The 26406-nt window shown below is 49.9% G+C and overlaps 1 protein-coding gene across 6 annotated transcripts in view; it reads left to right on the top strand.

Moving 5' to 3' along the window:
* Positions 1-26406, top strand: part of XRCC1 (X-ray repair cross complementing 1) — a 339102-nt gene that overhangs the window by 109716 nt on the left and 202980 nt on the right. For all 6 annotated transcript variants that reach the window (XR_003852563.1, XM_029576097.1, XM_029576094.1 and 3 more), the window contains exon 8: positions 14597-14747. Coding sequence is in view for 5 of the 6 variants with exons in the window: in XM_029576097.1 (XP_029431957.1) it covers positions 14597-14747 (151 nt within the window). In the remaining variant the exon portion in view is untranslated. The remainder of the gene's footprint in view (positions 1-14596; positions 14748-26406) is intronic.

A 26406-nucleotide genomic window follows, 5' to 3' on the forward strand; every position in this document is an offset into this window, starting at 1 on the left:
GCCAACCGTCTCCCCAGAGTGCGGGATTATTTGCGGGTTCTTGGCTCTATGACTTCCACCCTGGAGCTGGTGGCCTGGGCCTTTGCTCATATGCAGCCTTTACAGTCAGCGTTTCTTTCACGTTGGAATCCAGTCTCCGAACAGTTTCATTTACCTCTCCCTCTTACGGATACGATGCGCTCCAGTCTTGATTAGTGGCTTATCTCGGACAACTTATCCCGAGGAGTTCCCCTGGAGGTGCCCGAATGGACAGTGGTGACCACGGATGCCAGCCTCTCCGGTTGGGGAGCGGTTTGCCTGAGGAAGTCTGTGCAGGGACAATGGTCCCAGGAAGAATCTCAGTGATCGATCAATTGTCTGGAAACCAGGGCAGTGTGGTTAGCATTGCAAGCGTTCCGCCCTTTCCTCCAGGGTAAGTCAGTCAGAATTCTTTCCGACAATGCGATCATGGTGGCTTATATCAATCACCAAGGGAGAACCAAGAGCCAATCCAGTGGCCACGGAAGCCCGGCAGCTGATCAGCTGGGCGGAGAAGCATTTAGTAAGTATTGCAGCGTCTCGCATGGCAGGAGTCGACAGTGTTCAGGTGGTCTTTCTCAGTCGGCACCGGCTCGATCCCGGGGAATGGGAGCTCGCAGACGAAGCTTTCCAGCTCATATGCGACACGTGGGGCGTACTCCGCATGGATCTCATGGCAATGTTTCAGAACGCCAAGGCTCTGCGCTTCTTCGGTTGCCACAGAGAAACAGGAGCAGAAGGGGTAGATGCCCTGGCCGACCGACGTTCTGCTGTACATCTTCCCTTCTTGGCCGCTGATAGGCAAAGTGCTCAGGAGAGTGGAGATACACCCAGCAGAAGTCATCCTCGTAGTTCCGGAGTGGCCGAGACGGCCTTGGTTTGTGGACCTGGTGAATCTAGCAGTGGCAGGTCCCCTGTGGTTGCCACTGCTCCCGGACCTTCTCCATCAAGGGCCCGTGTGTTTGGAAGAGGTCGATCGCTTTTGTCTAGCGGCATGACATTTGAGAGGTACTGCCTGAGGAGCAAAGGGTATGTAGCAACGCTTCTCTGGTCGCACACGACATCCACCAACCTCTCATATGTGCGCGTATGGAGAATCTTTGAATCTTGGTGTGTGGACCGGGCGATTGTTCCTATTCGGTCTTCAGTGTCGGATATTTTAGATTTCTTACAATCCGGACTCGCCAAGGGCTTATCGTGTAGTTCCCTGAGGGTTCAGGTGGCAGCTCTTGGTTGTTTGCGTGGTTCCATTCAAGGCGTGGCATTGGCTGCTCACCCCAATGTGGCTCGTTTCCTAAAGGGGCAAAGCATTTACGTCCCAAGATCAGGCACCCTTGTCCTTCTTGGAATCTGAACTTGGTTCTCTCATCTTCGTGAACGGTGCCCTTTCAGCCTCTGTAAATGGCTACAATAAAGGATCTCACGTTAAAGGTGATTTTCCTTATCGCTATCACATCTACTCGCAGGGTATCGGAGCTCCAGGCTCTATCCTGTAGGGAGGCGTTTCTGAGAATTTCAGATTCTGGTGTGTCCTTGTGGACGGTTCCTTCTTTTCTTCCGAAGGTGGTGTCTGCTTTTCACGGGAATCAGTCAGTGGAGCTTCCGTCGTTTCCCGTTTTGGACCGGCGTTGTTGTTCGGGGGGTGTTCCGTTATCTGAACATAAGAACATGCCATACTGGGTCAGACCAAGGGTCCATCAAGCCCAGCATCCTGTTTCCAACAGTGGCCAATCCAGGCCATAAGAACTGGCAAGTGCCCAAAAACTAAGTCTATTCCCTGTTACTGTTGCTAGTAATAGCAGTGGCTATTTTCTAAGTCAACTCAATAGCAAGAACTACCAGATTGACCAGGTCCTCCAAGAACTTATCCAATTCTTTTTTAAACACAGCTATACTAACTGCACTAACCATATCCTCTGGCAACAAATTCCAGAGTTTAATTGTGCGTTGAGTGGAAAAGAACTTTCTCCGATTAGTTTTAAATGTGCCACACGTTAACTTCATGGAGTGTCCCCTAGTCTTTCTATTATCCAAAAGAGTAAATAACCGATTCACATCTACCCGTTCTAGACCTCTCATGATTTTAAATACCTCTATCATATCCCCCCTCAGCCGTCTCTTCTCCAAGCTGAAAAGTCCTAACCTCTTAGTCTTTCCTTGAAGGGGAGCTGTTCCATTCCCCTTATTTTGGTAGCCCTTCTCTGTACCTTGTCCATCGCAATTATATCTTTTTTGAGATGCGGCGACCAAAATTGTACACTATTCAAGGTGCGGTCTCACCATGGAGCGATACAGAGGCATGACATTTTTCTGTTTTATTCACCATTCCCTTTCTAATAATTCCCAACATTCTGTTTGCTTTTTTTGACTGCCGCAGCACACTGAACCGACTATTTCAATGTATTATCCACTGACTCCTAGATCTTTCTTGGGTTGTAGCACCTAATATGGAACTTAACATTGTGTAACTATAGCATGGGTTATTTTTCCCTATATGCATCACCCTATATGCATCCCTATATGCATCACCTTGCACTTACTAATGCATCTCGTGTGATGGACCATCTTTTTGTGCTGTGGGCTGGTCCGAAACGAGGAAATATGGCATCTAAAGCTACGATTTTGCGCTGGTTGAAAGAGGCTATAGGCTCGGCATATTTGCTGCGTGGTAAGCCTGTACGGTTTGGTCTTCGGGCTCATTCTACCTGTTCGCAGGCGGCTTCTTGGGCAGTGTCAAATGGTCTCACCGCAGGAGATCTGCAGGGCAGTGACTTGGAAGTTTTTGCATACGTTTGCCAGACACTACAGACTGGATGATCAGGCACCGGGTGAAGGAGGCTTTGGAGAAGCAGTGCTTAGAGCGGGCCTCTCCAGATCCCATCCCAGGTAAGAAAGCTCTGGTACATCCCAGGAGTCTGGACTGATCCGGGTACGTACAGGGAAAGGAAAATTAGTTTATTACCTGATAATTTATGTTCCTCTAGTACCACGGATAAGTCCAGAGTCCCGCCCGGGGAATGCATGGAAGTAAGGGAGAGTCCGCTCCGTTATTGATTGATTTTGTTTTCAGATCTGCAGAAATTGGATTGACCATCCTCAAGTGGTTCTACAGTTTCAGTTCCTAGGAGGGTTAAGTGAACCTGCTATTTCTTTTTCTTGTTGAATGGTTATTGTACATAGTTATGGTGGTTTTTTGAGATTCATTCTGCTTTGACATTGAGTAATACTGCTGGACTGTAGGTGGCACCATCCTATATAAGGTGAAGTTTTGTTTTGAAAACTTCTGTCTCCGTCTCCGTCTGCGCAAAACCCAGGAGTCTGGACTGATCCGTGGTACTATAGGAACGAAAATTATCAGGTAAGAAACTAATTTTCCTTTGTGCAGGAGGAATCAGATAATGAGGGAGTGGTCCCGGTTCTGGATAGCCTTTGGGGACCTCAAAAAGTTTCCTTTTTCTAAGAAGGTAAAGAAGCTAGTGACCTGGAAGTGGGACTCTCCAAAAGCCGGGCTGAAGGTCAGTAGGGCAATGGCAAAATTGTACTCTTTGCCTGAGAAGATGTTGGAGCTTTTGATGATGTTGAAATAGATGATTCAGTTTCAGCGATAACGAAAAAGATGACCGTTCCTGTGGTGGGTTCGGCTTCCATGAAGGATGTCTAGGATAGGAAATTAGAGATTCAGTTGAAGAGGATATTTGAGGCCTCTGCTCTAAGTCTCCGAGTGGCAGTCTGTAGTAGCCTATTGCAGCAGGCCTAATTTCATTGGGTGCAGAAAGCACAGGAGGAGTCTGAATCTTCGGCCAAGCAGGCAGCCCTTCTAGCAGTGGGGGTGGCCTATGTGACGGGTGCGCTGTACAATCTAGTCAGGACGTCCTCCAGGAATATGGTCTCTGCAGTTGCAGCGCGGAGACTGTTGTGGCTGCATAATTGGTTGGCTGATGTGTGGTCAAAGTTGCAGCTGTGCATTCTTCCCTTTAAAGGAAAATTATTATTTGGGGAAGATCTTGAGCAGTTGTTGAAGCACTTGGGAGAGTCGAAGGAGAACAAGTTGCCAGAGGATAAGAAGTCTGGCAAGAAGACATTTCCATCTCGTGTTCTCTTTCGGGATGCGAGGAGATTTAATTTCAGTAGGAGCTCTTCCTCTTCCTCGCAGAGACAAGCGGGAATGCAGCAGTCCTTTGGAGAAGTACATAGGTCTTCTCGAGAGAGTTCCGGTCAAGGAGCAGGAGGAGCTAAGGCCTCTCAATGAGGCCAGGCCAGTTCACTCTTCGGTCGAGGCTGTCGGGGAGGTGGGGGGATTAATCCTGTTTTATGAGGGGTGGACCAGGATCACTACAGACCAATGGGTGCTGGAGATGGCTACATTTTAGAATTTTCACATCCAGTCAGAGAGGCGTACATATTGTCTCATTGCACAGCTCATGTCAGGCAGGAGGTGGTGTGAGACACTGTGCCACGATTGCGAGTCTCAACGCCATGGTACCAGTTACCTCGTAGGAGCAGGGCCTTGGAAAGTACTCTGTTTATTTCATAGTTCCGAAGAAGGGAGGGTACATTCCGGCCCATCCTGGATCTGAAGAAGATCAATGAGACCCTGCAGGTGCCACATTTTCACATGGAAACATTGCAAGTGGTCACAGTGGCTGTTCGCAAAGGGGAGTATCTGGCATTGTTAGACTTGACGGAAGCCTACCTGCACATCCCCATACGCCCAGATCATCAGAGGTTTCTGCAGTTTATGGTGTTGGGGAGCATTGAGTTTCGGGCTCTGCCCTTTGGATTGGCGACGGCGCCACGGACTTTCACGAAGGGAATGGTAGTTGTTGCCGCGGCGCTCAGGAGGGGAAGGGTTTCTGCTTCATCCATATTTGGAAGATTAGCTCATTTGTGTGAAGTCAGAGTTGGAGTGTCATTGCTCGGTGCAACGAGTCACGACTCTTGAAGTCGCTGGGCTGGGTAGTGAACCTGGCAAACCTAGGGGCTTTGTTCGATACTCGAATAGGCAAGGTTTTTCTTACATTGGAAAGAGTGACCAAGCTCCAGTTGTTTAGATCCAGGGGAATGGGAATTGTCCGCAGAGGCCATGGATCTCATTCAAATCAGATATGGGGTATGCCCTAGTTGGATCTGATGGCTTCACAAGTCAATGCTAAGGCGATTCAGTTCTTCAGCCGGTGGAGAGAGGTTGGTTCGGAAGGACATGTTAGTCCTCCCGTGGCCAGCAAACATTCTCCTGTGTGTGTTTCCTCCATGGCCCCTAGTGAAGAGAGTCTTCAGACGCATAAGTAGCATCTGGGAAGAGTGGTGTTGGTAGCTCTGGAGTGACTGTGCCACCTATTGTTCGCTAATCTGGAGCATCTCGCAGTGGACAGACCCATCAGACTAGGTCATCTTTTATAGGTTGCCAGGGGCCCATTTTCTCGGATCAGGCAGATCGTTTCTGTCTCGCAGCTTAGCATTTGAGAGGCGACGATTGCTCCTGAAAGGGTACTTGGAAGTGGTTATTGCCATGGTGCTGCAGGCCAGGAAGCCTTCTACCTCCCTGGCTTATGTCTAGGTTTGGAAGGTGTTTGAGTCTTGGTGTATGGAGGAAGGTTTCTATATTTTGCGTGTGGAGGTGTCGCAGATCTTGGCCTTTCTGCAGGCAGGTTTGTCAAAAGGGCTGGCCTACAATTTGCTTCAGGTATAGGTAGCAGCTTTGGGATGCCTTCAAGGGAGGATTCGGGGAAGACCGCTTGCGATGTATCAGGACCGGATTCATTTTTTAAAGGAGGCAAAACATTTGCATCCTCCATTCGGTCAGATGTGTCTGCCTTGGAGCCTTAATTTGGTCCTAAGGGTTCTGTGTTGTCCTCCTTTTGAGCCTTTGAGGCATGCCTCTCTGAAGGACTTGATTCTGAAGACAGTATTCTTGGTGGCAATATGTTCAGCCAGGCGTATCTCGGAACAGCAAGGGATCCTTTCCTGCGTATTTCAGATGATGGAGTATTGTTTGGTTCCCTCTTTTTTGCCGAAAGTGGTTTCCAACTTTCATGTTTACCAGGCAGTGGAACTTCCCGCGTTTCATTATTTACATGTATTTACGGTATGATTTACATGTAATGTAAGAATGTCGGTATATAAAAATCCAAAATAAATAAATATTTGACGGCAGAGGTGCCGCATGCAAGGAAACTACATTTACTGAATGTTTGACAGACTCTGTTGCGTTAATTTAAGGTCACTAACTGGTTTCAACGTTCAAATCACCTGTTTGTCTTGTTTAGTGGGACAAAGAAAGGTCTTATGGCCTATAAAGGCGTCTGTATTGCGTTAGCTGAAGGAGGCAATCTAGTCAGCGTATATCTGTAAGGGGCGCATGGTTCCGGAAGGGTTGCATGCCCTCTCTACCAGGGCACAGGCAACGTCCTGGGCGGAAAGTCAGTTGGTTTCTCCACAGGAGATCTGTCAGGTAGCGATATGTTCTTTGCTTCACACCTTTGCCAAGTATTACAGATTGGATGTGAGAGGCCTGGAGGAGGCTTCCTTTGGGGGAAAATGTGTTGCGTGCTGGTCTTTTGGATTCCCGCCGAGTGTAGAAGGACTTTGGTACATCCCACTTGTCTGGACTGATCTGGGCTATGATCAGGAAAGGAAAATTGGTTCTTACCTGTTAAGTTTCTTTCCTGGAATACCACAGATCAATCCAGAAGCGTGTCCCCATAGTTACGAAAGACTGGGAGGTATCAAATTGTAAATAGTACTGATATGTTTTACCTTGTTTGGTTGAAGGTTTTTAGTTCCTTGTTTGGATGTAACTGCTCCAGATCAGGGAATCCAACCTGGCTCCTGCTCGCCTTGGAAGGGGGAGTTCTTTAGTGTTGCTGGGTATCCATCTTGGCTTGAGTACAGTTTCAATACTGAGGACTGCAGTGTCTCAAAGTTGGTTTTTTTTCTCTGCCTCTGTGTCCTGGTAAGGATCCAAAATTCACTTGTCTGATCTGTGATATTCCAGGAACAAAAATTAGCTGGTAAGAACCAGTTCCCTGTATGTACCCGGATCAGTCCAGACTCCTAGATTTTGCCTCCCCACCAGCAGATGGAGACAGAGAAAGTTTTGACAGACTCTGCCATATATACCTAAGTGCCACCCACAGCCTGCCAGTATTACTCTTGTCTCCAGCAGATGGTAGGAGTGCTCAACTCACAGTCTGTATTGCTTAGTGTGATTGATTGTTGGTCAGTTAGCTTCAGGTGACTAAATTTGGGTTTAGGTTAATTTCAATTTGAGGGGATTATCTCATTAAAAAAAAACAGAAAGAAAAGGACGACAGAAGATCTTGGCCTCCCAGGGGGTTACTAGGATCTGAGTGACCACCCCCCCTGGTTCGCGAGGCAGCTGCGGCTGTGGTCGAGGACCCGATAGCCAATATACGGCAGCTTAGGGGTTGACACCAGGGAGCCCGGCTCACTCACCCCAGGAGACCTAGCAGCAAGACTTTAGCTGTACTGGGCAAGTAAAAAAAAAAAAATAGAATAAAAACTGCTTTTGTTTTTGTCACGGCTCTCCCTTCCCTCCTGCGGTGCTTAGTTTGACTTTTCTCCCGCTCACGGCGATTTAAAAAAACAAAAAAAGTTTGAATTTCCTCTCTTCAGCCTGACATGCCGCAGAGGGCAGCGTGCCGGGCGTGTGGCTCAACGCGAGCTTGATTGTCGCGGGACAGTTCGTGCACCGCCTGTCTGCCTGGGGGGAAGGGCACCTCGGCAACCGCTGGGGGGGTCGTGCTGCAGGTTCTCGGTCTCCCACGCGTTCAGGGAGCTTCCTGCTGTTTCTTCTGCCCCATTCCTGTTGAGCGCGGGAACGGGCGCCATTTTGGAAAATTTCAGCACTGCAGCGCCGGCCGTGTCAGGGGACAGCATTTTACCGCCTTCACTATCGCCTCAGCGACCACTCTCGGGGGGGGGGGGGGACCACACACACACATCATCTTCCCCTGATCCGTTTTCACTCGGGGATGACCCTGCAGAGGAGGAGGATTCCTCATCCTCTTTAATTCGGACTTTGTACTTTTATTACACAAGGCCTTTAAGGCCAGAAGAGCTTCTAAGAAGCAGAGCTTGGATAAAATCTTATCCCCACTGCCCTCTAGGCCCCGGAAACAGTCCAAGCACAGGGCGGATCAGGGGGCCCCTAAGGCTTCGTGTCCGTTGAGGTCCATGGGGCCACAGGACGATCCGGATTCGTCCTCAGATATCTCACCGGACCACGATGATCAGGACCTGCCTACCCATCCCCCGAAGGGGTAGAGGGTGAAGGGGACCAGCAGCAGACTGCTGCATGATAGTCCATTGGCGTGGAAGGAGATGACCCTAAGGTGGTAAGGCTGTTCCGAAGGGAGGAACTGGCGCCTCTTATTCCTGCCATTTTGAAAGAGTTAGGCATTGAAAAAGCACAGGAACAGGCCTCCTTAGGGTCTATGGACCCTGTGTTGTTGGGTCTGAGGGGTCCTCCTATGGCTTTCCATTTCTCAGCTACGGATCTGCCCTACAGAGAATGGGACACCCCAGATATGGGGTCTTAAAGTCACAAAAGCAATGGATAAACTTTATCCTCTGCCAGAGGAGGCTTTGGCCGTTCTCTTGAGTCCCGAAGGTGGACGCAGCTGTGGCTGCGGTCACAAAGAAGACTACTATCCCGGTCACGGGTAGTACGGCCCTCAAGGATCTGCAGGATCGTAAACTTGAGGTGCAGCTGAAGAAAATATTTGAGGTCTTTGCGCTCTGGATCCAGGCAGCGATGTGTAGCAATTTCGGTTTGAGAACAGGGCTCTGCTGGGTGCAACAACTGCAGGCCAATGAGTCTCTGTCTGAGGAAGAAGCTCTTCAGACAGGGTGCCTGGAGGCGGTAATTGCATATAGTGCGGATGCCCTTTATGATGTCCTGCGGACTTCCGCTCAATCCATGGTCTCAGCTGTTTCGGTCCGAAGATTATTGTGGTTGAGAAATTGGGTGGCAGATGTGTCTTCAAAATCCCAGTTGGGCTCTCTGCCTTTTAAACATAAGAACATAAGAAATTGCCATGCTGGGTCAGACCAAGGGTCCATCAAGCCCAGCATCATGTTTCCAACAGAGGCCAAAACCAGGCCACAAGAACCTGGCAATTACCCAAACACTAAGAAGATCCCATGCTCCTGATGCAATTAATAGCAGTGGCTATTCCCTAAGTAAAATTGATTAATAGCCATTAATGGACTTCTCCTCCAAGAACTTATCCAAACCTTTTTTGAACCCAGCTACACTAACTGCACTAACCACATCCTCTGGCAACAAATTCCAGAGCTTTATTGTGCGTTGAGTGAAAAAGAATTTTCTCCGATTAGTCTTAAATGTGCTACTTGCTAACTTCATGGAATGCCCCCTAGTCCTTCTATTATTCAAAAGTGAAAATAACAGAGTCACATCTACTCGTTCAAGACCTCTATCATATCCCCTCTCAGCCGTCTCTTCTCCAAGCTGAACAGCCCTAACCTCTTCAGCCTTTCCTCATAGGGAAGCTGTTCCATCCCCTTTATCATTTGGTTGCCCTTCTCTGTACCTTCTCCATCACAACTATATCTTTTTTGAGATGCGGCAACCAGAATTGTACACAGTATTCAAGGTGTGGTCTCACCATGGAGCGATATAGAGGCATTATGACATTTTCCGTTCTATTAACCATTCCCTTCCTAATAATTCCTAACATTCTATTTGCTTTTTTGACTGCTGCAGCACACTGAGCTGACGATTTTAAAGTATTATCCACTATGATGCCTAGATCTTTTTCCTGGGTGGTAGCTCCTAATATGGAACCTAACATCGTGTAACTACAGCAACGGTTATTTTTCCCTATATGCAACGCCTTGCACTTGTCCACATTAAATTTCATCTGCCATTTGGATGCCCAGTCTTCAAGTCTTGCAAGGTCCTCCTGCAATGTATCACAGTCTGCTTGTGATTTAACTACTCTGAATAATTTTGTATCATCTGCAAATTTGATAACTTCACTCGTCGTATTCCTTTCCAGATCATTTATATATATATTGAAAAGCACCGGTCCAAGTACAGATCCCTGAGGGACTCCACTGTTTACCCTTTTCCACTGAGAAAATTGACCATTTAATCCTACTCTCTGTTTCCTCTCTTTTAACCAGCTTGTAATCCACGAAAGGACATCGCCTCCTATCCCATGACTTGTTAGTTTTCATAGAAGCCTCTCATGAGGGACTTTGTCAAACGCCTTCTGAAAATCCAAATACACTACATCTACCGGTTCACCTTTATCCACATGTTTATTAACCCCTTCAAAAAAATGAAGCAGATTTGTTAGGCAAGACTTCCCTTGGGTAAATCCATGTTGACTATGTTCCATTAAATCATGTCTTTCTATACGCTTTACAATTTTGTTCTTGAATAGTTTCCACTATTTTTCCCGGCACTGTTTGGCAAAGAGCTGGAAGACATGATCCAGTCCTTGGGGGAGAATAAGATTCATCATCTACCAGAAGACAGACCACATTCGAGAGGATCTTTTTCTTCTAGGTCATGCTTTCGTGGGGGTTGAAGATCTCAACGCCCCACACTTCCACTTCTTCCTTTTGGCAGAGTGCTGTCAGGCAGCAATCTTGGTCGCATCCCTTTCGAGGGCGACGTTTCGGTAGGCCCGGTAACTCCCAGTCTTCCCAAGGCGGTAAATCTTCACAATGATAGGCAGCCGGTTCATTCCTTGGTTCTGTGGTAGGGGCAGACTGTCTCTGTTTTACGAGGAATGGACCAAGATTACTTCGGACCAGTGGGTTCTATCTGTGATAAAACATGGCTATACTTTAGATTTTGCACGTTGACCACGCCAACAGTTTCTGATCTCACCATGCAGGTATGCCGCAAAACATCGAGCGGTAAAGCAGACATTGCAACGCCTTCTCGACCTGGGCGCCATTGTCCCGGTTCCTCTATCAGCGCAGCGAACGGGCCGTTACTCCATTTACTTTGTGGTACCCAAAAACGAAGTTCCTTCTGGCCCATCCTCGATTTAAAGCAGGTCAACAGATGCCTTAGAATCCCCCGATTCCTCATGGAGATGCTTTGGTCAGTCATAGCTTCCGTTCACCTAAGGGAGTTTCTGGCATCTCTGGATCTAACAGAGGCGTATTTGCATCTCGGGATCAGGGAGGATCCTCAAAAGTTCCTGAGTTTTGCCGTTCTGGATTGGCACTATCAATTTCAAGCACTGCCCTTCGGTCTTGCTACAGCGCCCAGGACATTTACCAAGATCGTGGTGGTGGTGGCAGCACGGCTACGCAGAGAGGGGTTGTTGGTGTATCCCTACTTGGACGATTGGCTGATTTGTGCAAAGTCAGAAGCACTTTGACAGGCAGAGATCCAGCGGGTGTTGCAACTCTTGAAGGGTGGCTGGGTGGTCAATATGGCCAAGAGTCATCTAATCTCTTCCCAGTTATTGGAATATTTGGGAGCTTTGTTTGACACTCAGAAGGGAAGAGTCTTTCAAACGTCCAACCACATTGTCAAATTACAGAGACAGGTGAGAGTGTTCCTCTCCAAAGCTCAGCCGAGGGTCTGGGATTACTTGCCGGTTCTAGGTTCCATGACTTCGACTCTGGAGCTGGTTCCATGGGCCTTCGCTCATATGCAGCCTTTGCAGTCAGCTTTACTTTCCTGCTGGAATCCAGTCTCCGAACAATTCCATCAGTACCTGCCTCTGACGGACTCTGCTCGTTTCAGTCCTCATTGGTGGCTGCTCTCGGACAATTTGAGCAGGGGAGTTCCCTTGGTGGTCCCGGATTGGACGGTGATGACCACAGATGCCAGCCTCTCTGGCTGGGGTGCAGGGACAGTGGACTCCGGAAGAATCTCAGTGATCAATCAATCGTCTGGAGACCAGAGCGGTACGACTGGCGTTGCAGGCATTCCTTCCACTTCTCAGGGGAAAGTCGGTCAGGGTGCTGTCAGACAACGCGACCACCGTGGCTTACATCAATCGTCAAGGAGGAACCAAGTGCCAGCCAGTGGTGGAGGAAGCTTGTCTGTTAATAGGCTGGGTGGAACAGGAACCTCCTCAGCATAGCGGTGTCCCACATAACCGGGGTCAACAACATTCATGTGGATTTTCTAAGTCTGCATCGACTCAATCCAGGCGAATGGGAGCTGGTGGACAGAGCCTTTCAACTCATCTGCGACAGATGGGGGCACCCCTCACATGGATCTGATGGCAACGTTCAAGAATTCCAAAGCTCCGCGCTTCTTTGCTCGCCGCAGAGACACAGGAGCAGAAGGAGTGGATGCTCTAGTTCTTCCCTGGCCGATGACGGTTCTACTATACATATTTCCTCCTTGGCCTCTAATAGGCAAAGTACTCAGGCGAATAGAGAGGCACCCGGCAGAGGTGATCTAGGTGGCTCCCGAGTGACCACGAAGGCCGTGGTTTGCGGATTTGGTCAATCTGGCGGTGGAATGTCCCCTGCGGTTTCCTTATCTTCCGAACCTGCTTCATCAGGGGCCTGTCTGTTTCGACCAGGTCGATCGCTTCTGACTAACGGCATTATTTTTGAGAGGCAGCGTCTGAAGGGCAAAGGGTATTCTGATGCGGTGGTCGCTACTCTCTTGAGATCACATAAGACTTCAACTTCCTTATCTTACGCGTTCGCATTTGGAAGGTCTTCGAGTCATGGTGTGTGGACCGGCGGATTCTTCCCACTCGGGCGTCTGTGTCAGATATCTTGTGTTTCCTTCCGGCGAGATTAGCTAAGGGATTGTCCTGTAGTTCCTTGCGAGTGCAAGTGGCAGCTCTTGGTTCCTTGCGCGGTACTATTGACGGCATAGCATTGGCTGCGCATCCAGATGTTTCTTGCTTCTTTAGGGGTGCAAGGTATGTATTTATTTATTTATTTATTTATTTATTTAGAGTTTTTATATACCGGCAATCATGAAAACATACCTTGCTGGTTTACATAGAATGGGGGTGCAATAAAATACATAGAACTTAAGAACATAGAACTAGAACTGTGGTGACAGAAGGTACAGTTACATTTAACAAAGGTGGCCAAACTTGGAGTAGGAAAAATAGAAAAGAGGATAGAAATGGTTAAACAATATACAATTTAAATGTAGTATTTGCGTCCTCCGGTGAGCTCACCATGCCCGTCTTGGAATTTAAACTTAGTACTTACAGCCTTGTGTGCGCCGCCTTTTGAGCCCTTAAAAAGAGCAACATTGAAGGACCTTACATTGACGTGGTGTTTTTAGTGGCGATTTCCTCTGCTCGTAGGTCATTGTCATGCAGGGAACCTTTCTTGAGGATCTCAGATTCGGGCGTCTCCTTGCGAATGGTTCCTTCCTTTCTGCCAAAGGTAGTTTCCTCTTTCCATTTGAATCAATCTGTGGAGCTTCAGTCATTTTCCGATCTGGACAGATCGGATCCTCTTTGTAAGGATTTGCAGAAGTTGGATGTTTGCAGGACCCTACTCCGTTATCTGTAAGTTACCAATGATTTTCGAGTCCTGGATCATCTCTTTGTGCTCTGGAGTGGTGCAAAGAGAGGTAACATGGCGTCTAAGACCACGATAGCCCGGTGGCTGAAGGAAGCGATTAATTCCGCATATTTGCTCCATGGTAGGCCCTTGCCAGTGGGGCTTCGGGCGCATTCAACACGTTCTCAGGTGGCTTCCTGGGCGGAATGTCAGTAGGCTTCTCCGCAGGAAATCTACAGAGCGGCTACATGGGGGTGGTTACGGGGGTGGCTAATTTTGGAGAAGGGCCTCTCCGGATCCCATCTCAGGTAAGTTATATTGTTATATTGTTATATTGTTATACTGTATTTCCCAATTGAGTTCTATGTAAACCGGCATGATGTGTTTCACGAATGTCGGTAAATAAAAGTTAATAAATAAATAAATAAGTAAAGCTCTGGTACATCCCAGGAGTCTGGACTGATTCGGGTACGTACAGGGAAAAGAAAATTGATTCTTACCTGATAATTTTCGTTCCTGTAGTACCATGGATCAGTCCAGAATCCCGCCCATTTACTGCATAGAGGTAATGGAGAGTCCGCTACATCAGCATCTGTTTGTTTTCTAATCTGCAGAGCAATTGTTTTTACCCTATTTACTGGGTCTGGTTTACAGTTGGGGTCAGTGCTCCATTCGAGTTTACGGTTCTTGTATATAAGTTTGGGTTGGAACTATTCTGCTTTGACACTGAGTAATACTGGCAGGCTGTGGGTGGCACCTAGGTATATATGGCAGAGTCTGTCTAAACTTTCTCTGTCTCCATCTGCTGGTGCGGAGGCAAAATCCAGGAGTCTGGACTGATCCGTGGTACTACAGGAACGAAAATTATCAGGTAAGAACCAATTTTCTCTTTTCCTTTCCACTTCCCCAAACTAGGGGGTACATTTTCATCTCCTCTTTAAAGTTCTGGTTGATTTTGTTCAGTTTTAGAAATGTTTATTTATGTTTAGCCTGTTGTATGTTTAAAAAAGCAGGGAATAAAACAGTGGGGGGAGGGCTCTCTTTAAACTGCCTTCCCAAACTCTTTCACCCCCAGGAGTCCAACCTGGTCAAAAGGAAGTTTGAGTTTGGCAAGGAGAGCCCATTGGGATCTTCAGCGAGGAAATCTGATCCCAAGGAGCAGGCCAAAGCCTCACCTCGCCTGAAAGAGAATCCTTCAGCACAGCCTGCTGTGAAAAAGCTGAAAGGTAAGGAAGTTGAGATCTGAAGTCTTTCCGATCCCCGTGAGTCACCCAGTACTGTCATCTACTTCCATTGTTCAATTTTTCCCCCCGGTGTCAAGCTGCAAATATGTCACAGTTGTGTGCCATGGTAACAATTGAGAAGACCGTTTTAGGGATGACTCAGTGGCAGGGATCAGAGATGCCATACAATTGATTTCCGGTTTGATTTCTAAGTTAGGTGTTCTGCTCCGTGTCAGCTGGGGTTGGTGATGCCTGCCTCAGGCAGGCAGGGGGAAGGAGTTGTAGTCATCACTCAATAGTAACACCTAATAGCTACATTTAGTGATCTCTGGTGCATGGCCCTGGCTGAAGGACTGTTTACAGTGGCCAGGCTAAGTATGTTGAGGAGGAAGGACATTATAAAGCAGGGGAGAAAATCCCTAGGTAGTTGGAAATGAAGGCTCATGGCACCAGATTCCATCTCTGGCTCCAAAAGAGGTGGAAGCCCAAATAACTACAATACCTGAATATAATCTGCTTTGAAGTCCTGAAAAGTGGAATATAAAAATTAGATAAATAAAATACATAAATGAAGAAATTGCCAGGTCAAAAACCCCCCAAAAGATAGTTTTAGATGGTTAGTGTTTTGTGGCAGGGGATCTGGACTAGCAACATTCAGTTTCTGAATGAGTGAGAAGAAGCTAATGATTTGTTGCAGAAGTCCTTCATAAATGGGAGATGAGGGAAAAAGCAGTATTCACATGCTATCCATCTGCCTGTAAATGTGACTCTCAAGGGGACTTCTTCCCCCAGTCGCTACCAAACCATTTTGGGTTTTGGGATATGTAATTATCCCAAGACAAGCAAGATGCTAGTCCTCACATATGGGTGACATCACTGACGGAGCCCTATCACGGAAAACCTTCTGTCAAAGTTTCTAGAAACTTTTGACTGCACACTGAGCATGCCCAGCATGCCATGATCCCTTGAGCCACAGGGGTCTCCCTTCAGTCTTCGTTTTTCCACGTTGCAATTAGCATCGTGGAGAAGGAGCCCTATGTGAATCTCTTCACACAAACTTGTGAATAAAAAGTTAAAATCTTTCTCAAATTTCAGCCCTTTCATAGGGGTCTCCCTCCGACCACTGGCCGGTGAGTAAAAAATTTTTTCCCGCTCGATTCGAGTAACTTAATTTTTTGGTCAGAAGACCATCGACGGCTGTCTGGCTTTCATTATGGCCACGGGCTTCAAAAAATGCCCGAACTGCACTTGCACAATGTCGATTACCGACTCGCACGCCAAGTGTGTTTTGTGCCTAGGGCAATCGCATGACGTTTCTTCCTGCCCAAAATGTGCAGAGATGACCACCAAGGGAAGAAAGGCCCGACAGGAAAAAATGGAACATCTTTTCCACATACAACTTATGCCGTCGACGTCAACCCAATCGTCTCCAGCTGGAGCGTCAAAATGATTAGTTATTCGCAAACGTCGCATGGATGGATCCGGAGACAGACTACCCCCGACTCCGTCTGCGGCATCGATAAAATCAACATCCGGGCTTGAAAAAGCCACCGAACATCGACGTACTTCGACTCCAGAGGCCTTGCTATTGCCAAGAGAACCATCACCAAAAAGGCCTCGTCTACAAGAACTATCGAGGCCTACTACTCCGAGGCGTTCCCCCACCTCCAAAATTGACGGGCATCGAGCCACCACAGGGCCCTGTGGTAGAGCCGATGACGCCTTCTCTGCCACCACCTGTAGCTGCTCTGACTTCACCAGCTATAAGGAAGAACTGGACGGATTTATCCGCCAGGCAGTGAGAGAAGCTCTGAGACCTTCATCCATAGTTCCCTGTATGTACCAGGATCAGTCCAGACGGTGGGTTATGTCCCCCGTCCAGCAGATGGAGTCAGAACAGACTTCGAGGGGCGTCACCAGTATAAGCCAGTGCTCCCTCTGCTGGAGCTCAGTATCTTTCTGACTCCAGCAGATGAGAGTTGGGGGATCCACGGTCTCCCCAGACTGACAGGATTCTTTATCAGGATTTCTCTTTATTTCTTTCTCTTCTTCCTGTCATGTTTCTTGGTATTGAGCTCTTTGAATCAAGTTAAAGTTTAAATTCTTTGAAAAAAAAAAGTTCTCTTGTTTGGAGGCGTGTCTTTCTGCCTTCTCTGTTTCTTCCTCCATTTGTGGGGTAAGTTTGGTTTTTGTTCCCCTGTGTCACTTTTCCTTTTCAGGTATTTGTCTTCACAGGGTGTTGGTGCCCCGTGGCTGCCGGTGAGGCCGGCTTGCCACGTGTGGGCAGGCGATCCCACGGCTTTGCGGCCTTTTTTTTCGCGGTCTTTTGGCTCGTCCGGTATTTTTTTGTCGGCGCTGCAGGGATCCCTTTGGCGGGTTGTGCAGGCCCTCCGGCCCCCCCACGGCACCTTCTTAGTGCCCCTGGCCCCCCCCCCCCCCGAGGCTTTTTTGCCTGCTTCCGACGTTTCTTTATTATGCCGCGGCCGTCTCGATGCGCGGCCTGCGGCGAGCCGGGGTCCCGGATTTCACGGGAGGGGATCTGCGCGAGGTGCCTCCCGGGTGGGGAAGGCACCTCGCAGCCGGCAGATGCTTTTTCCTTTCTCCCCTCCCCCCGGCAGGGGCGGCACGGGCCGGCCACTTCGCCGCCGTTGGCGGGAACGGCGGCCATTTTACTTTCGCGGCACCTTGCTGCTGTTGAGGCTGTGTCCGAGCGGAAGGATTTTCGGGAGGCCTCACCCCCGAATTTATCCCCGGAGGGGGGCTTGCCCGATCCTGGGTCATCGGAGACTCCTTCCTCGGACCCCCCTCCCAGCTTGCCTCGTTTTTCACCCGAGTTCATTCTACTTATGCATAGTGCGTACCTGCAGGGTTTGGGGGCTCCCGGGGATCTGCCCCCTCACCCCCCGCCGGCGAAGACTCCTCGGGTGCCTGTGGTCCCTCCTGGGACGCCCCCCAACCTGGTTGGGTCGGTGTCCGGGGCCCCAGCCCCTCTTCCGCGTCCTCGGGCTGCCACGGGAGCTGCGGCACCGATTTCGCCACCCTCACCGGATCCCGTGGACCCTGCGCTCTCGGAGCTCCCTTCCGAAGGGGATGACCTGCTGGCACTAGGGATTTTCCAGCGGGACGAGCTGAATGATCTGATACAGCAGATCCTTGTGGAACTGGATCTTGATCCTCCTCCGGATCCGCCGCTCCAGGTGGCGCCCGCCGTCACCACATCAGCCAGAAAGGGGGACCCGGTACTCGCTGCCCTTCGTCCTAGGCCTTGGGCATTTCCCATCCATGAGTCTTTCCTGCAGCTTCTCACCAGGGAGTGGGATACCCCGGAAGCCTCGTTTAAGGTCACTCGTGCCATGGAGAAGTTGTACCCGCTGCCAGAAGACTTCTTGGATCTTATTAGGGTTCCCAAGGTGGATTAGGCCGTCTCGGTGGTCACCAAGAGGACGACGATCCCGGTCACGGGCGGCACAGCGCTCCGTGATACCCAGGACCGCAAGTTGGAGGTATTCTTGAAGAAGGTTTTTGAAGTATCCGCCTTGGGCATGCGGGCTGTCATGTGTACCTCGCTGGCTCAGCGGGCCAGTCTCCGGTGGGTGCAACAATTGCTGACTTCTCAATCGTTACCACCGGACGAAGCCGCGCAGGCTGACCGCCTGGCGTCCGCGATAGCCTATGGGGCGGATGCCCTATATGATCTCTTCCGAGTACAGGCGCGTTCCATAGTATCGGTGGTGGTGGCGGCTAGGAGGCTCCTTTGGCTCCGCAACTGGGCGGCGGATGCTTCTAAGTCGAGCTTGGGGTCTTTGCCCTTCCGCGGAAAATTCTTGTTTGGAGATGACTTGGATCAGATCATCAAATCTCTCGGGGAGAATGCGGTCCACAGACTCCCTGAAGACAGACATCGACCCTCCAGGGCTTTTGCGTCTACCCGGACTAGAACCAGAGCGCAGAGGCGCTATAGGTTGTACAGGCAGCCGGGGACCCGTGCTGCCTCCTCCAGACCCCAGACCTGGTCCCGGTCCTTTCGGGGTCGGCACCCCGCGCGTGACGGCTCCGGACAGGGTACTCCTCCGCCAAAGTCGTCCCAATGATGCCAGATGCCACCACTCCCCCACGCCCAGGATAGGGGGTCGCCTGGCGGATTTCTACGGGGAGTGGGTAAGGATATCGGCGGACCAGTGGGTTCTGGACACTATAAGGGACGGCTACGCTTTGGAGTTTGCCCGTCTTCCCAGAGACCGGTTCCTCTTCTCCCCCTGTGGCTCAGACCTCAAGCGGGTGGCGATACAGCAGACTCTGGATCGGCTACAGAGCATAGGAGCCATTGCCCCCGTCCCCTTCGGCGAGGTGGGCTCGGGTCATTATTCTATCTACTTCGTCGTGCCAAAGAAGGACGGTTCCTTCCGGCCCATTCTCGATCTCAAGGAAGTCAACAAGTCTCTGCGTGTCAGCAGGTTCCGCATGGAGACGCTGCGCTCTGTGATTGCGGCGGTTCATCGAGGGGAATTTCTGGCCTCCTTGGATCTGACGGAGGCCTATTTGCACATTCCCATCCTGCCGGCGCATCGTCGTTTTCTCCGCTTCAAGGTTCTGGGTCAGCACTTCCAGTTCACGGCTCTCTCGTTCGGTCTGGCGACCGCACCTCGCACCTTCACCAAGATAATGGTTGTCGTCGCCGCGGCCCTCCACAGGGACGGAATACTAGTCCATCCCTATCTGGGCGACTGGCTGATTCGAGCGAAGTCCTTCGCCCACGGACAGGAATCGGTGGCCAGGGTGGTCCAGGTCCTGCAATCCCTGGGATGGGTCGTGAACTTCGCCAAGAGTTCTCTGGTTCCTTCTCAGCGCCTGGACTTCCTGGGTGCCAGCTTCGACACGCTGCAGGGCAAGGTGTACTTGCGCCCGGACAAGGCTCAGTCGTTGCGGGAGCATGTCTGTCATTTTTCAGCTTTGCAGGAGCCCACTTCCTGGAATTATCTGCAGTTGCTGGGAGTGATGGCGTCCACCATCGATATGGTGTCCTGGGCTTTTGCGCACCTGCGCCCTCTGCAGGCGTCCCTCCTCTCCAGGTGGAAACCGGTGTCCCAGGATTATCAGGTGATCCTTCCTCTCCCCTCTGTCACCAGGGACAGTCTGGACTGGTGGCTGGTCCCGACAAATCTGGCTCAGGGAGTCTCTCTCGATGTTCCCAATTGGGTGGTAGTCACCACCGATGCCAGCCTCGTGGGCTGGGGCGCCGTCTGCGACCGAAGCGCGACGCAGGGGACGTGGTCCCCAACAGAGGCGACCTGGCCGATCAACCGTCTGGAGACCAGGGCGGTGCGGCTGGCGCTACAGCGGTTCCTCCCCCTGGTGCGGAACAGAGAAGTACGAATCCTCTCCAACAACGCCACCACGGTGGCCTATATCAATCGACAGGGAGGCACAAGAAGCAAACATGTCTCCCTAGAGTCGACCCCCCTAATGGAGTGGGCGGAAAGGCATCTAGTCAGGATCGCAGCTTCTCACATCGCCGGAGTGGACAATATCCAGGCGGACTTTCTCAGTCTTCAACAACTGGATCCCGGCGAATGGGAGCTCTCCGACGAGGCGATGCGGTTGGTGATTCAGCGGTGGGGCGCACCGCATTTCGATCTGATGGCCACGGCCGCCAACGCCAAGGCACCTCGGTTTTTCAGTCGCCGGAGGGAACGCGGCGTGGAGGGGGTGGATGCCCTAGCCCTCCCATGGCCGACTCGTCGGCTGCTCTACGTCTTTCCTCCGTGGCCCTTGGTGGGCAAAACGCTTCGCAGGATAGAAAATCAAGGTCCTGTGGTACTCGTCGCTCCGGAGTGGCCGCGCAGGCCTTGGTTTGCGGACCTTCTCCAGCTGGCGGTGAACGGCCCGCTTCGGCTCGGTCATCTTCCTCAGCTACTGCGCCAGGGTCCAGTATATTTCGACCAGGCCGAACTCTTCTGTCTTGCGGCATGGCTTTTGAACGGTGCCGCCTTCGACGCAGGGGCTACCCTGAGGCGGTAGTTTCTACTATGCTGCGGGCCCGGAAGTCTTCTACTTCTGTTGCTTATGTGCGAGTTTGGAGAACTTTCGACGTCTGGTGCTCTTCCTGGGGGATCCGACCCAAGGAGGCGTTGGTTCCGGTGATTCTGCAGTTCCTTCAAGATGGTCTGGATAAGGGACTCGCCTATAATTCCCTACGAGTCCAGGTGACGGCCCTGATTTCCTTCGTGCGAGCGGATGGCTCTCTTCTCCTGCAACCGGACGCTGCCCGCTTCCTCAAGGGGGTCAAGCATGTACGCCCTCCTGTACGGGATCCTTGTCCCTCCTGGAGCCTCAACCTGGTGCTTCGAGCTTTGTCAGGGGCGCCTTTTGAACCGATACGTGGAGCGACCCTCAAGGATCTGACTCTAAAGGTGGTCTTCCTTGTGGCCATCTGCTCCGCGCGTCGTGTCTCGGAGCTACAAGCGTTGTCCTGCAGGGTGCCTTATCTCAGGTTCACGGATTCCGGAGTCTCCCTGCGCACCGTACCTTCCTTTCTTCCGAAGGTAGTCTCGTCTTTTCACTTGAATCAGACGGTGGAACTTCCGTCCTTTGGATCCAGCGAGCCCCGGTCTCTTCATCTTTTTGATGTCAAGCGCACCTTGCGTCACTATCTGGAGGGTGACCAATGATTTCCGGCTCTCCGATCATCTCTTCGTTCTCTGGTCCGGTCCGAAGAAGGGATGCCAGGCCTCGAAGACAACGATTGCACGATGGCTTAAAGAAGCTATCTCGCTATCCTACATTGGAGCTGGCCGAATTCCGCCTAGCGGGGTTATCGCTCACTCCACCCGCTCACAAGCGGCGTCCTGGGCGGAATCTCGCTCTGTCTCCTCCCAGGAGATCTGCCGAGCAGCGACGTGGAAGTCGCTGCATACCTTTTCATGACATTATCGACTGCACCTGGCGTCGTCCTCCATGGGACATTTTGGTGCCCAGGTTCTCCGAGCAGGGCTTTCAGGGGCCCACCCGGTTTAGGGAAGCTTTGGTACATCCCACCGTCTGGACTGATCCTGGTACGTACAGGGAAAAGAAAATTATTCCTTACCTGCTAACTTTCGTTCCTGTAGTACCAAGGATCAGTCCAGACGCCCACCACTTTGGGATCTTTTTGCTTCTGCTCGGGTCTGATGCCTGTCGATATCTTCTGTTACCTGCTGTTGGTGTCTTGTTTCTGTTTTGCACAGCTCCCTACAAGTTGGGTTCTTACCGCTCGTTGGCGGTTCATTGTTATTGCAGTTTAGTGCCTGTTTTTCAGGTATGTTGAGTAACTTGATTCAATCCATTTCAGGTCCTTTGGGCTTTGCTATACGGGATACTGAGCTCCAGCAGAGGGAGCACTGGCTTATACTGGTGACGTCCCTCGAAGTCTGTTCTGACTCCATCTGCTGGACGGGGGACATAACCCACCGTCTGGACTGATCCTTGGTACTACAGGAACGAAAATAAGCAGGTAAGGAATAATTTTCTTACACCCCTGGAGCCGATGCCTATACCGGTGCCATCGCCGATGCCGATACCGTATTTGTCAATATTCCAACCCCTGATGTCGCAGCTCAATGCCCTCATTGGAGCTATTCCCGTGCAGCCCGTCACTCCTATTCCAGTCGGTGACGATGATGCTTCCGGTACTTTTCTACCATCTGAGCCTCAGCCGGGACCCTCCGGACTCTCCTGACCAAGAATTTTGGCCTCCCCGTCAATGCCATTCTTTTCACCACAAAAACCATCAATGCCATCGAGACCTCCTCATGTTTCTCCTCCAAAGCATACTCCATCGGACTCTTGGGAAGATAGACACTGACACATCTTCAGAGGACTTATTGTCTGAACCGTCCCCTCCTGAAGACAGAAAAATGTCACCCCCAGAGGGACCTGTCTTTTACCACTTTTGTAAAAGAAATGGCTGACACTGTTCCATTTAAACTAATGTCTGAAGAGGGTATTAGACAACAAACCTTAGAGGTCCTTCAGTTTGTAGAGCCTCCTAAGGAAGTATTAGCTATTCCGATACATGAGGTCCTGGTAGAACTACGGCACAGATTATGGGAACACTCATGCTCAGTTCCACCAGTCAATAGAAGGATGGATACCACCTATCTGGTGCAGCACATCCCCGGCTAACAGAGGGCCCAGCTTCCACATCAGTCGGTGGTGGTAGAATCTGCTCAGAAAAAAATCAGAGAGTACGACCACATTCATCGACTCCAGGTAAAGAACAAAACTTCTTGGACACTCTGGGCAGGAAAATCTTCCAAGGCTCGATGCTTAATTCCAGAATAGTGTCATATCAGCTTTATATTACGCAATATCAGCGCAATCTCTGGAAGCAGATGCAGCAATTAGCTGAAACCCTGCCTCAACAATATCAGGACTCAGCTAATGATATTATCCACATAGGTTTAGAAGCAGGCAAGCATGAGGTCCGTGCTGCCTATGACAGTTTTGAAAGCTCTTCACGAGTAGCGGCTAGTGGTATCCGTGCACTTCGTTGGGCTTGGCTCAAGGCTTCAGACCTCAGGCCTGAGATTCAAGAAAAGCTGGTAGATTTACCTTGTGTGGGCGATAACCTTTTTGGAACAAGAGTTCAAGACGCAGTAGCCCAACTTAAAGAACATTCTGAAATTCTGCATCAATCATCTGCTATCCCACAAGATACTTCATCTGCCTCACGCCGCCCGACACGAAAGGATACCAGAAAACCCTACTATAGACCACGTAGGTACTATCCACCTGCACCCCATGGTAGAGCATCCAGACTGCTGCAAAGATCCCAGCCTAGACAACCAAGGGGTTCTAGGCCTCAACCTCCCCCTCAAACAGGCCCAGCATCAGGCTTTTGAAAAACAACCAGAGGACAGCAGCCACTCCATCAACCCCAAACCAACCATACCAGTGGGAGTCTCTCTTTTTCACACCCATTGGTCAAATATCACAACAGATCAATGGGTACTATCAATTATAACACGAGGTTACCAACTGAATTTTCTCACAGTACCAAAAGACTCTCCACCAAAGTCTCTTTAGATACACAGGGATCATATCACTCTTCTGCAAGCAGAATTATCCACCCTTCTGAGAGCCAGGGCCATGGAACCAGTTCCCGACCTCAGCAGGGCAGAGGATTCTACTCCCGTTATTTCCTCATTCCAAAGAAGACAGGAGGCCTGCGTCCCATCCTAGACCTCCGAAATCTCAACAAATTTCTACAGAAAGAAAAATTTAGGATGGTCTCCTTAGGCACCATGCTTTCCCTTCTGCAAACAGGAGACTGGCTCTGTTGTCTGGATCTGCAAGACGCTTACGCTCACATTCCAATATTCCCTCCTCATCGCAAGTTTCTGCGTTTCCTGGTGGGTCATTAGCATTTCCAATACCAGGTTCTGCCATTCGGACTTGCCTCAGCACCCTGAGTATTCACAAAGTGCCTAGCAGTAGCAGTGGCTCATTTGCACAAGGAAAGTGTACACGTTTTTCCTTACCTAGATGATTGGCTCATCAGAAGCCAATCACAGCAAGGAGCTCTCGCTTCTCTAAGGCTCACAATTAATCTGCTCCACTCACTGGGATTTCTAATCAACTACCAAAAATCCCACCTCATCCCAACTCGCCTACTGCAATTCATCGGAGCAGAGTCGAACACCATAATATCAAGAGCCTTTCTCCCGGAAGACCGGGCAGAGACACTCTCCTCATTAGCAAACTCTCTGCGCTTAAAGAAACAGGCGACAGCACACCAGTTTCTAACTCTGCTTGGCCACATGGCCTCCACAGTTCATGTCACTCCTATGGCCAGATTAGCCATGAGAATAACCCAATGGACATTAAGATCACAGTGGATACAAGCCATTCAACTGCTGTCATCCCCAATTCAAATAACCCACCAACTATGTTCATCTCTCCTCTGGTGGGAGAACAAGAACAACTTGTGCAAAGGCCTACCTTTCCAACAGCCAATTCCTCAAGTAACTTTAACTACAGATGCATCCACCTTAGGTTGGGGAGCTCACATAGACAATCTACAAACCCAGGTTACTTGAACAAAACTCAAAGCAACATTTCAAATCAATTTCCTGGAACTTTGAGCTATACGTTATGCTCTACATGCGTTCAAGGACTGCCTTTCACACAAGACTGTTCTCATACAAACGGACAACACAGTTGCCATGTGGTACCTGAACAAACAGGGAGGTACGGGTTCTTATCTCCTTTGTCAAGAAGCCGCACAGATTTGGGACTGGGCCCAGACACATTCCATGTTTCTCCGGGCCACTTATCTGGCAGGAATTCACAACGTAGTAGCAGACCGTCTCAGTCATCAATTCCAACCTCACGAGTGGTCCCTGGATCCCTTAGTAGCGACCAGGATATTTCACCGTTGGGGTCAAGCAACGATGGACCTCTTTGCATCCGAGCTGAATCACAAAGTGGACAGATTCTGCTCTCTACACAAGCAGAGAAACCAGTTAGCCATGGACGCCTTTGCTCGACCCTGGAATTCAGGTCTTCTATATGCGTATCCTCCGATACCGCTAATAACCAAGACTCTAATAAAGCTACAACAGGACAAGGGGTCCATGATACTCATAGTCCCATATTGGCCTCGACAAATGTGGTTCCCCATGTTTCTCGATCTCTCAATCAGGAACCCGATTCGATTGGGTACAGCTCCCACTCTCATAACTCAGGATCAGGGCAGGTTGCGCCATCCCAACCTTCAATCCCTATCTCTAACAGCCTGGATGTTGAAAGCTTGATCCTGCAGCCACTCAGTCTTTCAATTAATGTCTCTCAAGTGCTAGCAGCTTCACGTAAACCTTCCACACGAAAAAACTATAGTTCAAAGTGGAAAAGATTCATCACGTGGTGTGCGCAGAAAAGTATTGACCCTTTTTCCTGCCCCATAACATCTTTGTTGGACTATCTCTGGCACCTTTCAGTCTCTGGTCTCCAGACTTCGACAATAAGGGTACACCTAAGTGCTATATCAGCTTACCATCATACAATAGGGGATGCACCGATGTCAGTGCAACCCCTTGTTAGGTTTATGAGAGGTTTAATTCATCCAAAACCCCCTATACGGCCACCAGTCACAGAATGGGACCTTAATGTGGTACTAACAAGACTCATGCATTCTCCTTTTGAACCCATGGATTCCTGCGATGTTAAATTTCTCACATGGAAGACTATCTTCTTAATAGTCTTTACATCTGCTAGAAGGGTTAGTGAGTTACAAGCACTTGTCACATACTTACCCTATACAAAATTCCTACATGACCAAGTAGTACTCCGTACACACTCAAAATTCCTTCCCAAGGTAGTTACGGAATTCCACTTGAATCAATCCATAGTCTTGCCCACATTCTTCCCAAGACCTCACTCTCACCAAGGGGGGAGAGGTCTTTGCACACCTTGGACATTTGCACTTGCATGTTACTTAGACCGCACTGCAGTCCATAGGAAATCCACTCAACTCTTTGTTTCTTTTGATCCAAACAAACCAGGTAAAGCAGTGGGCAAACAAACTGTCTCCAACTGGCTTGCAGATTGTATAGAGTTCTGCTATGAAAAAGCAGGCCTTCCTCTCCAAGGGCGAGTAAAGGCGCATTCAGTAAGAGCAATGTCA

The sequence above is a fragment of the Rhinatrema bivittatum genome, chromosome 14 (genome assembly GCF_901001135.1).
Source record: "Rhinatrema bivittatum chromosome 14, aRhiBiv1.1, whole genome shotgun sequence".
Classification (NCBI taxonomy): Eukaryota; Metazoa; Chordata; class Amphibia; order Gymnophiona; family Rhinatrematidae; genus Rhinatrema; species Rhinatrema bivittatum.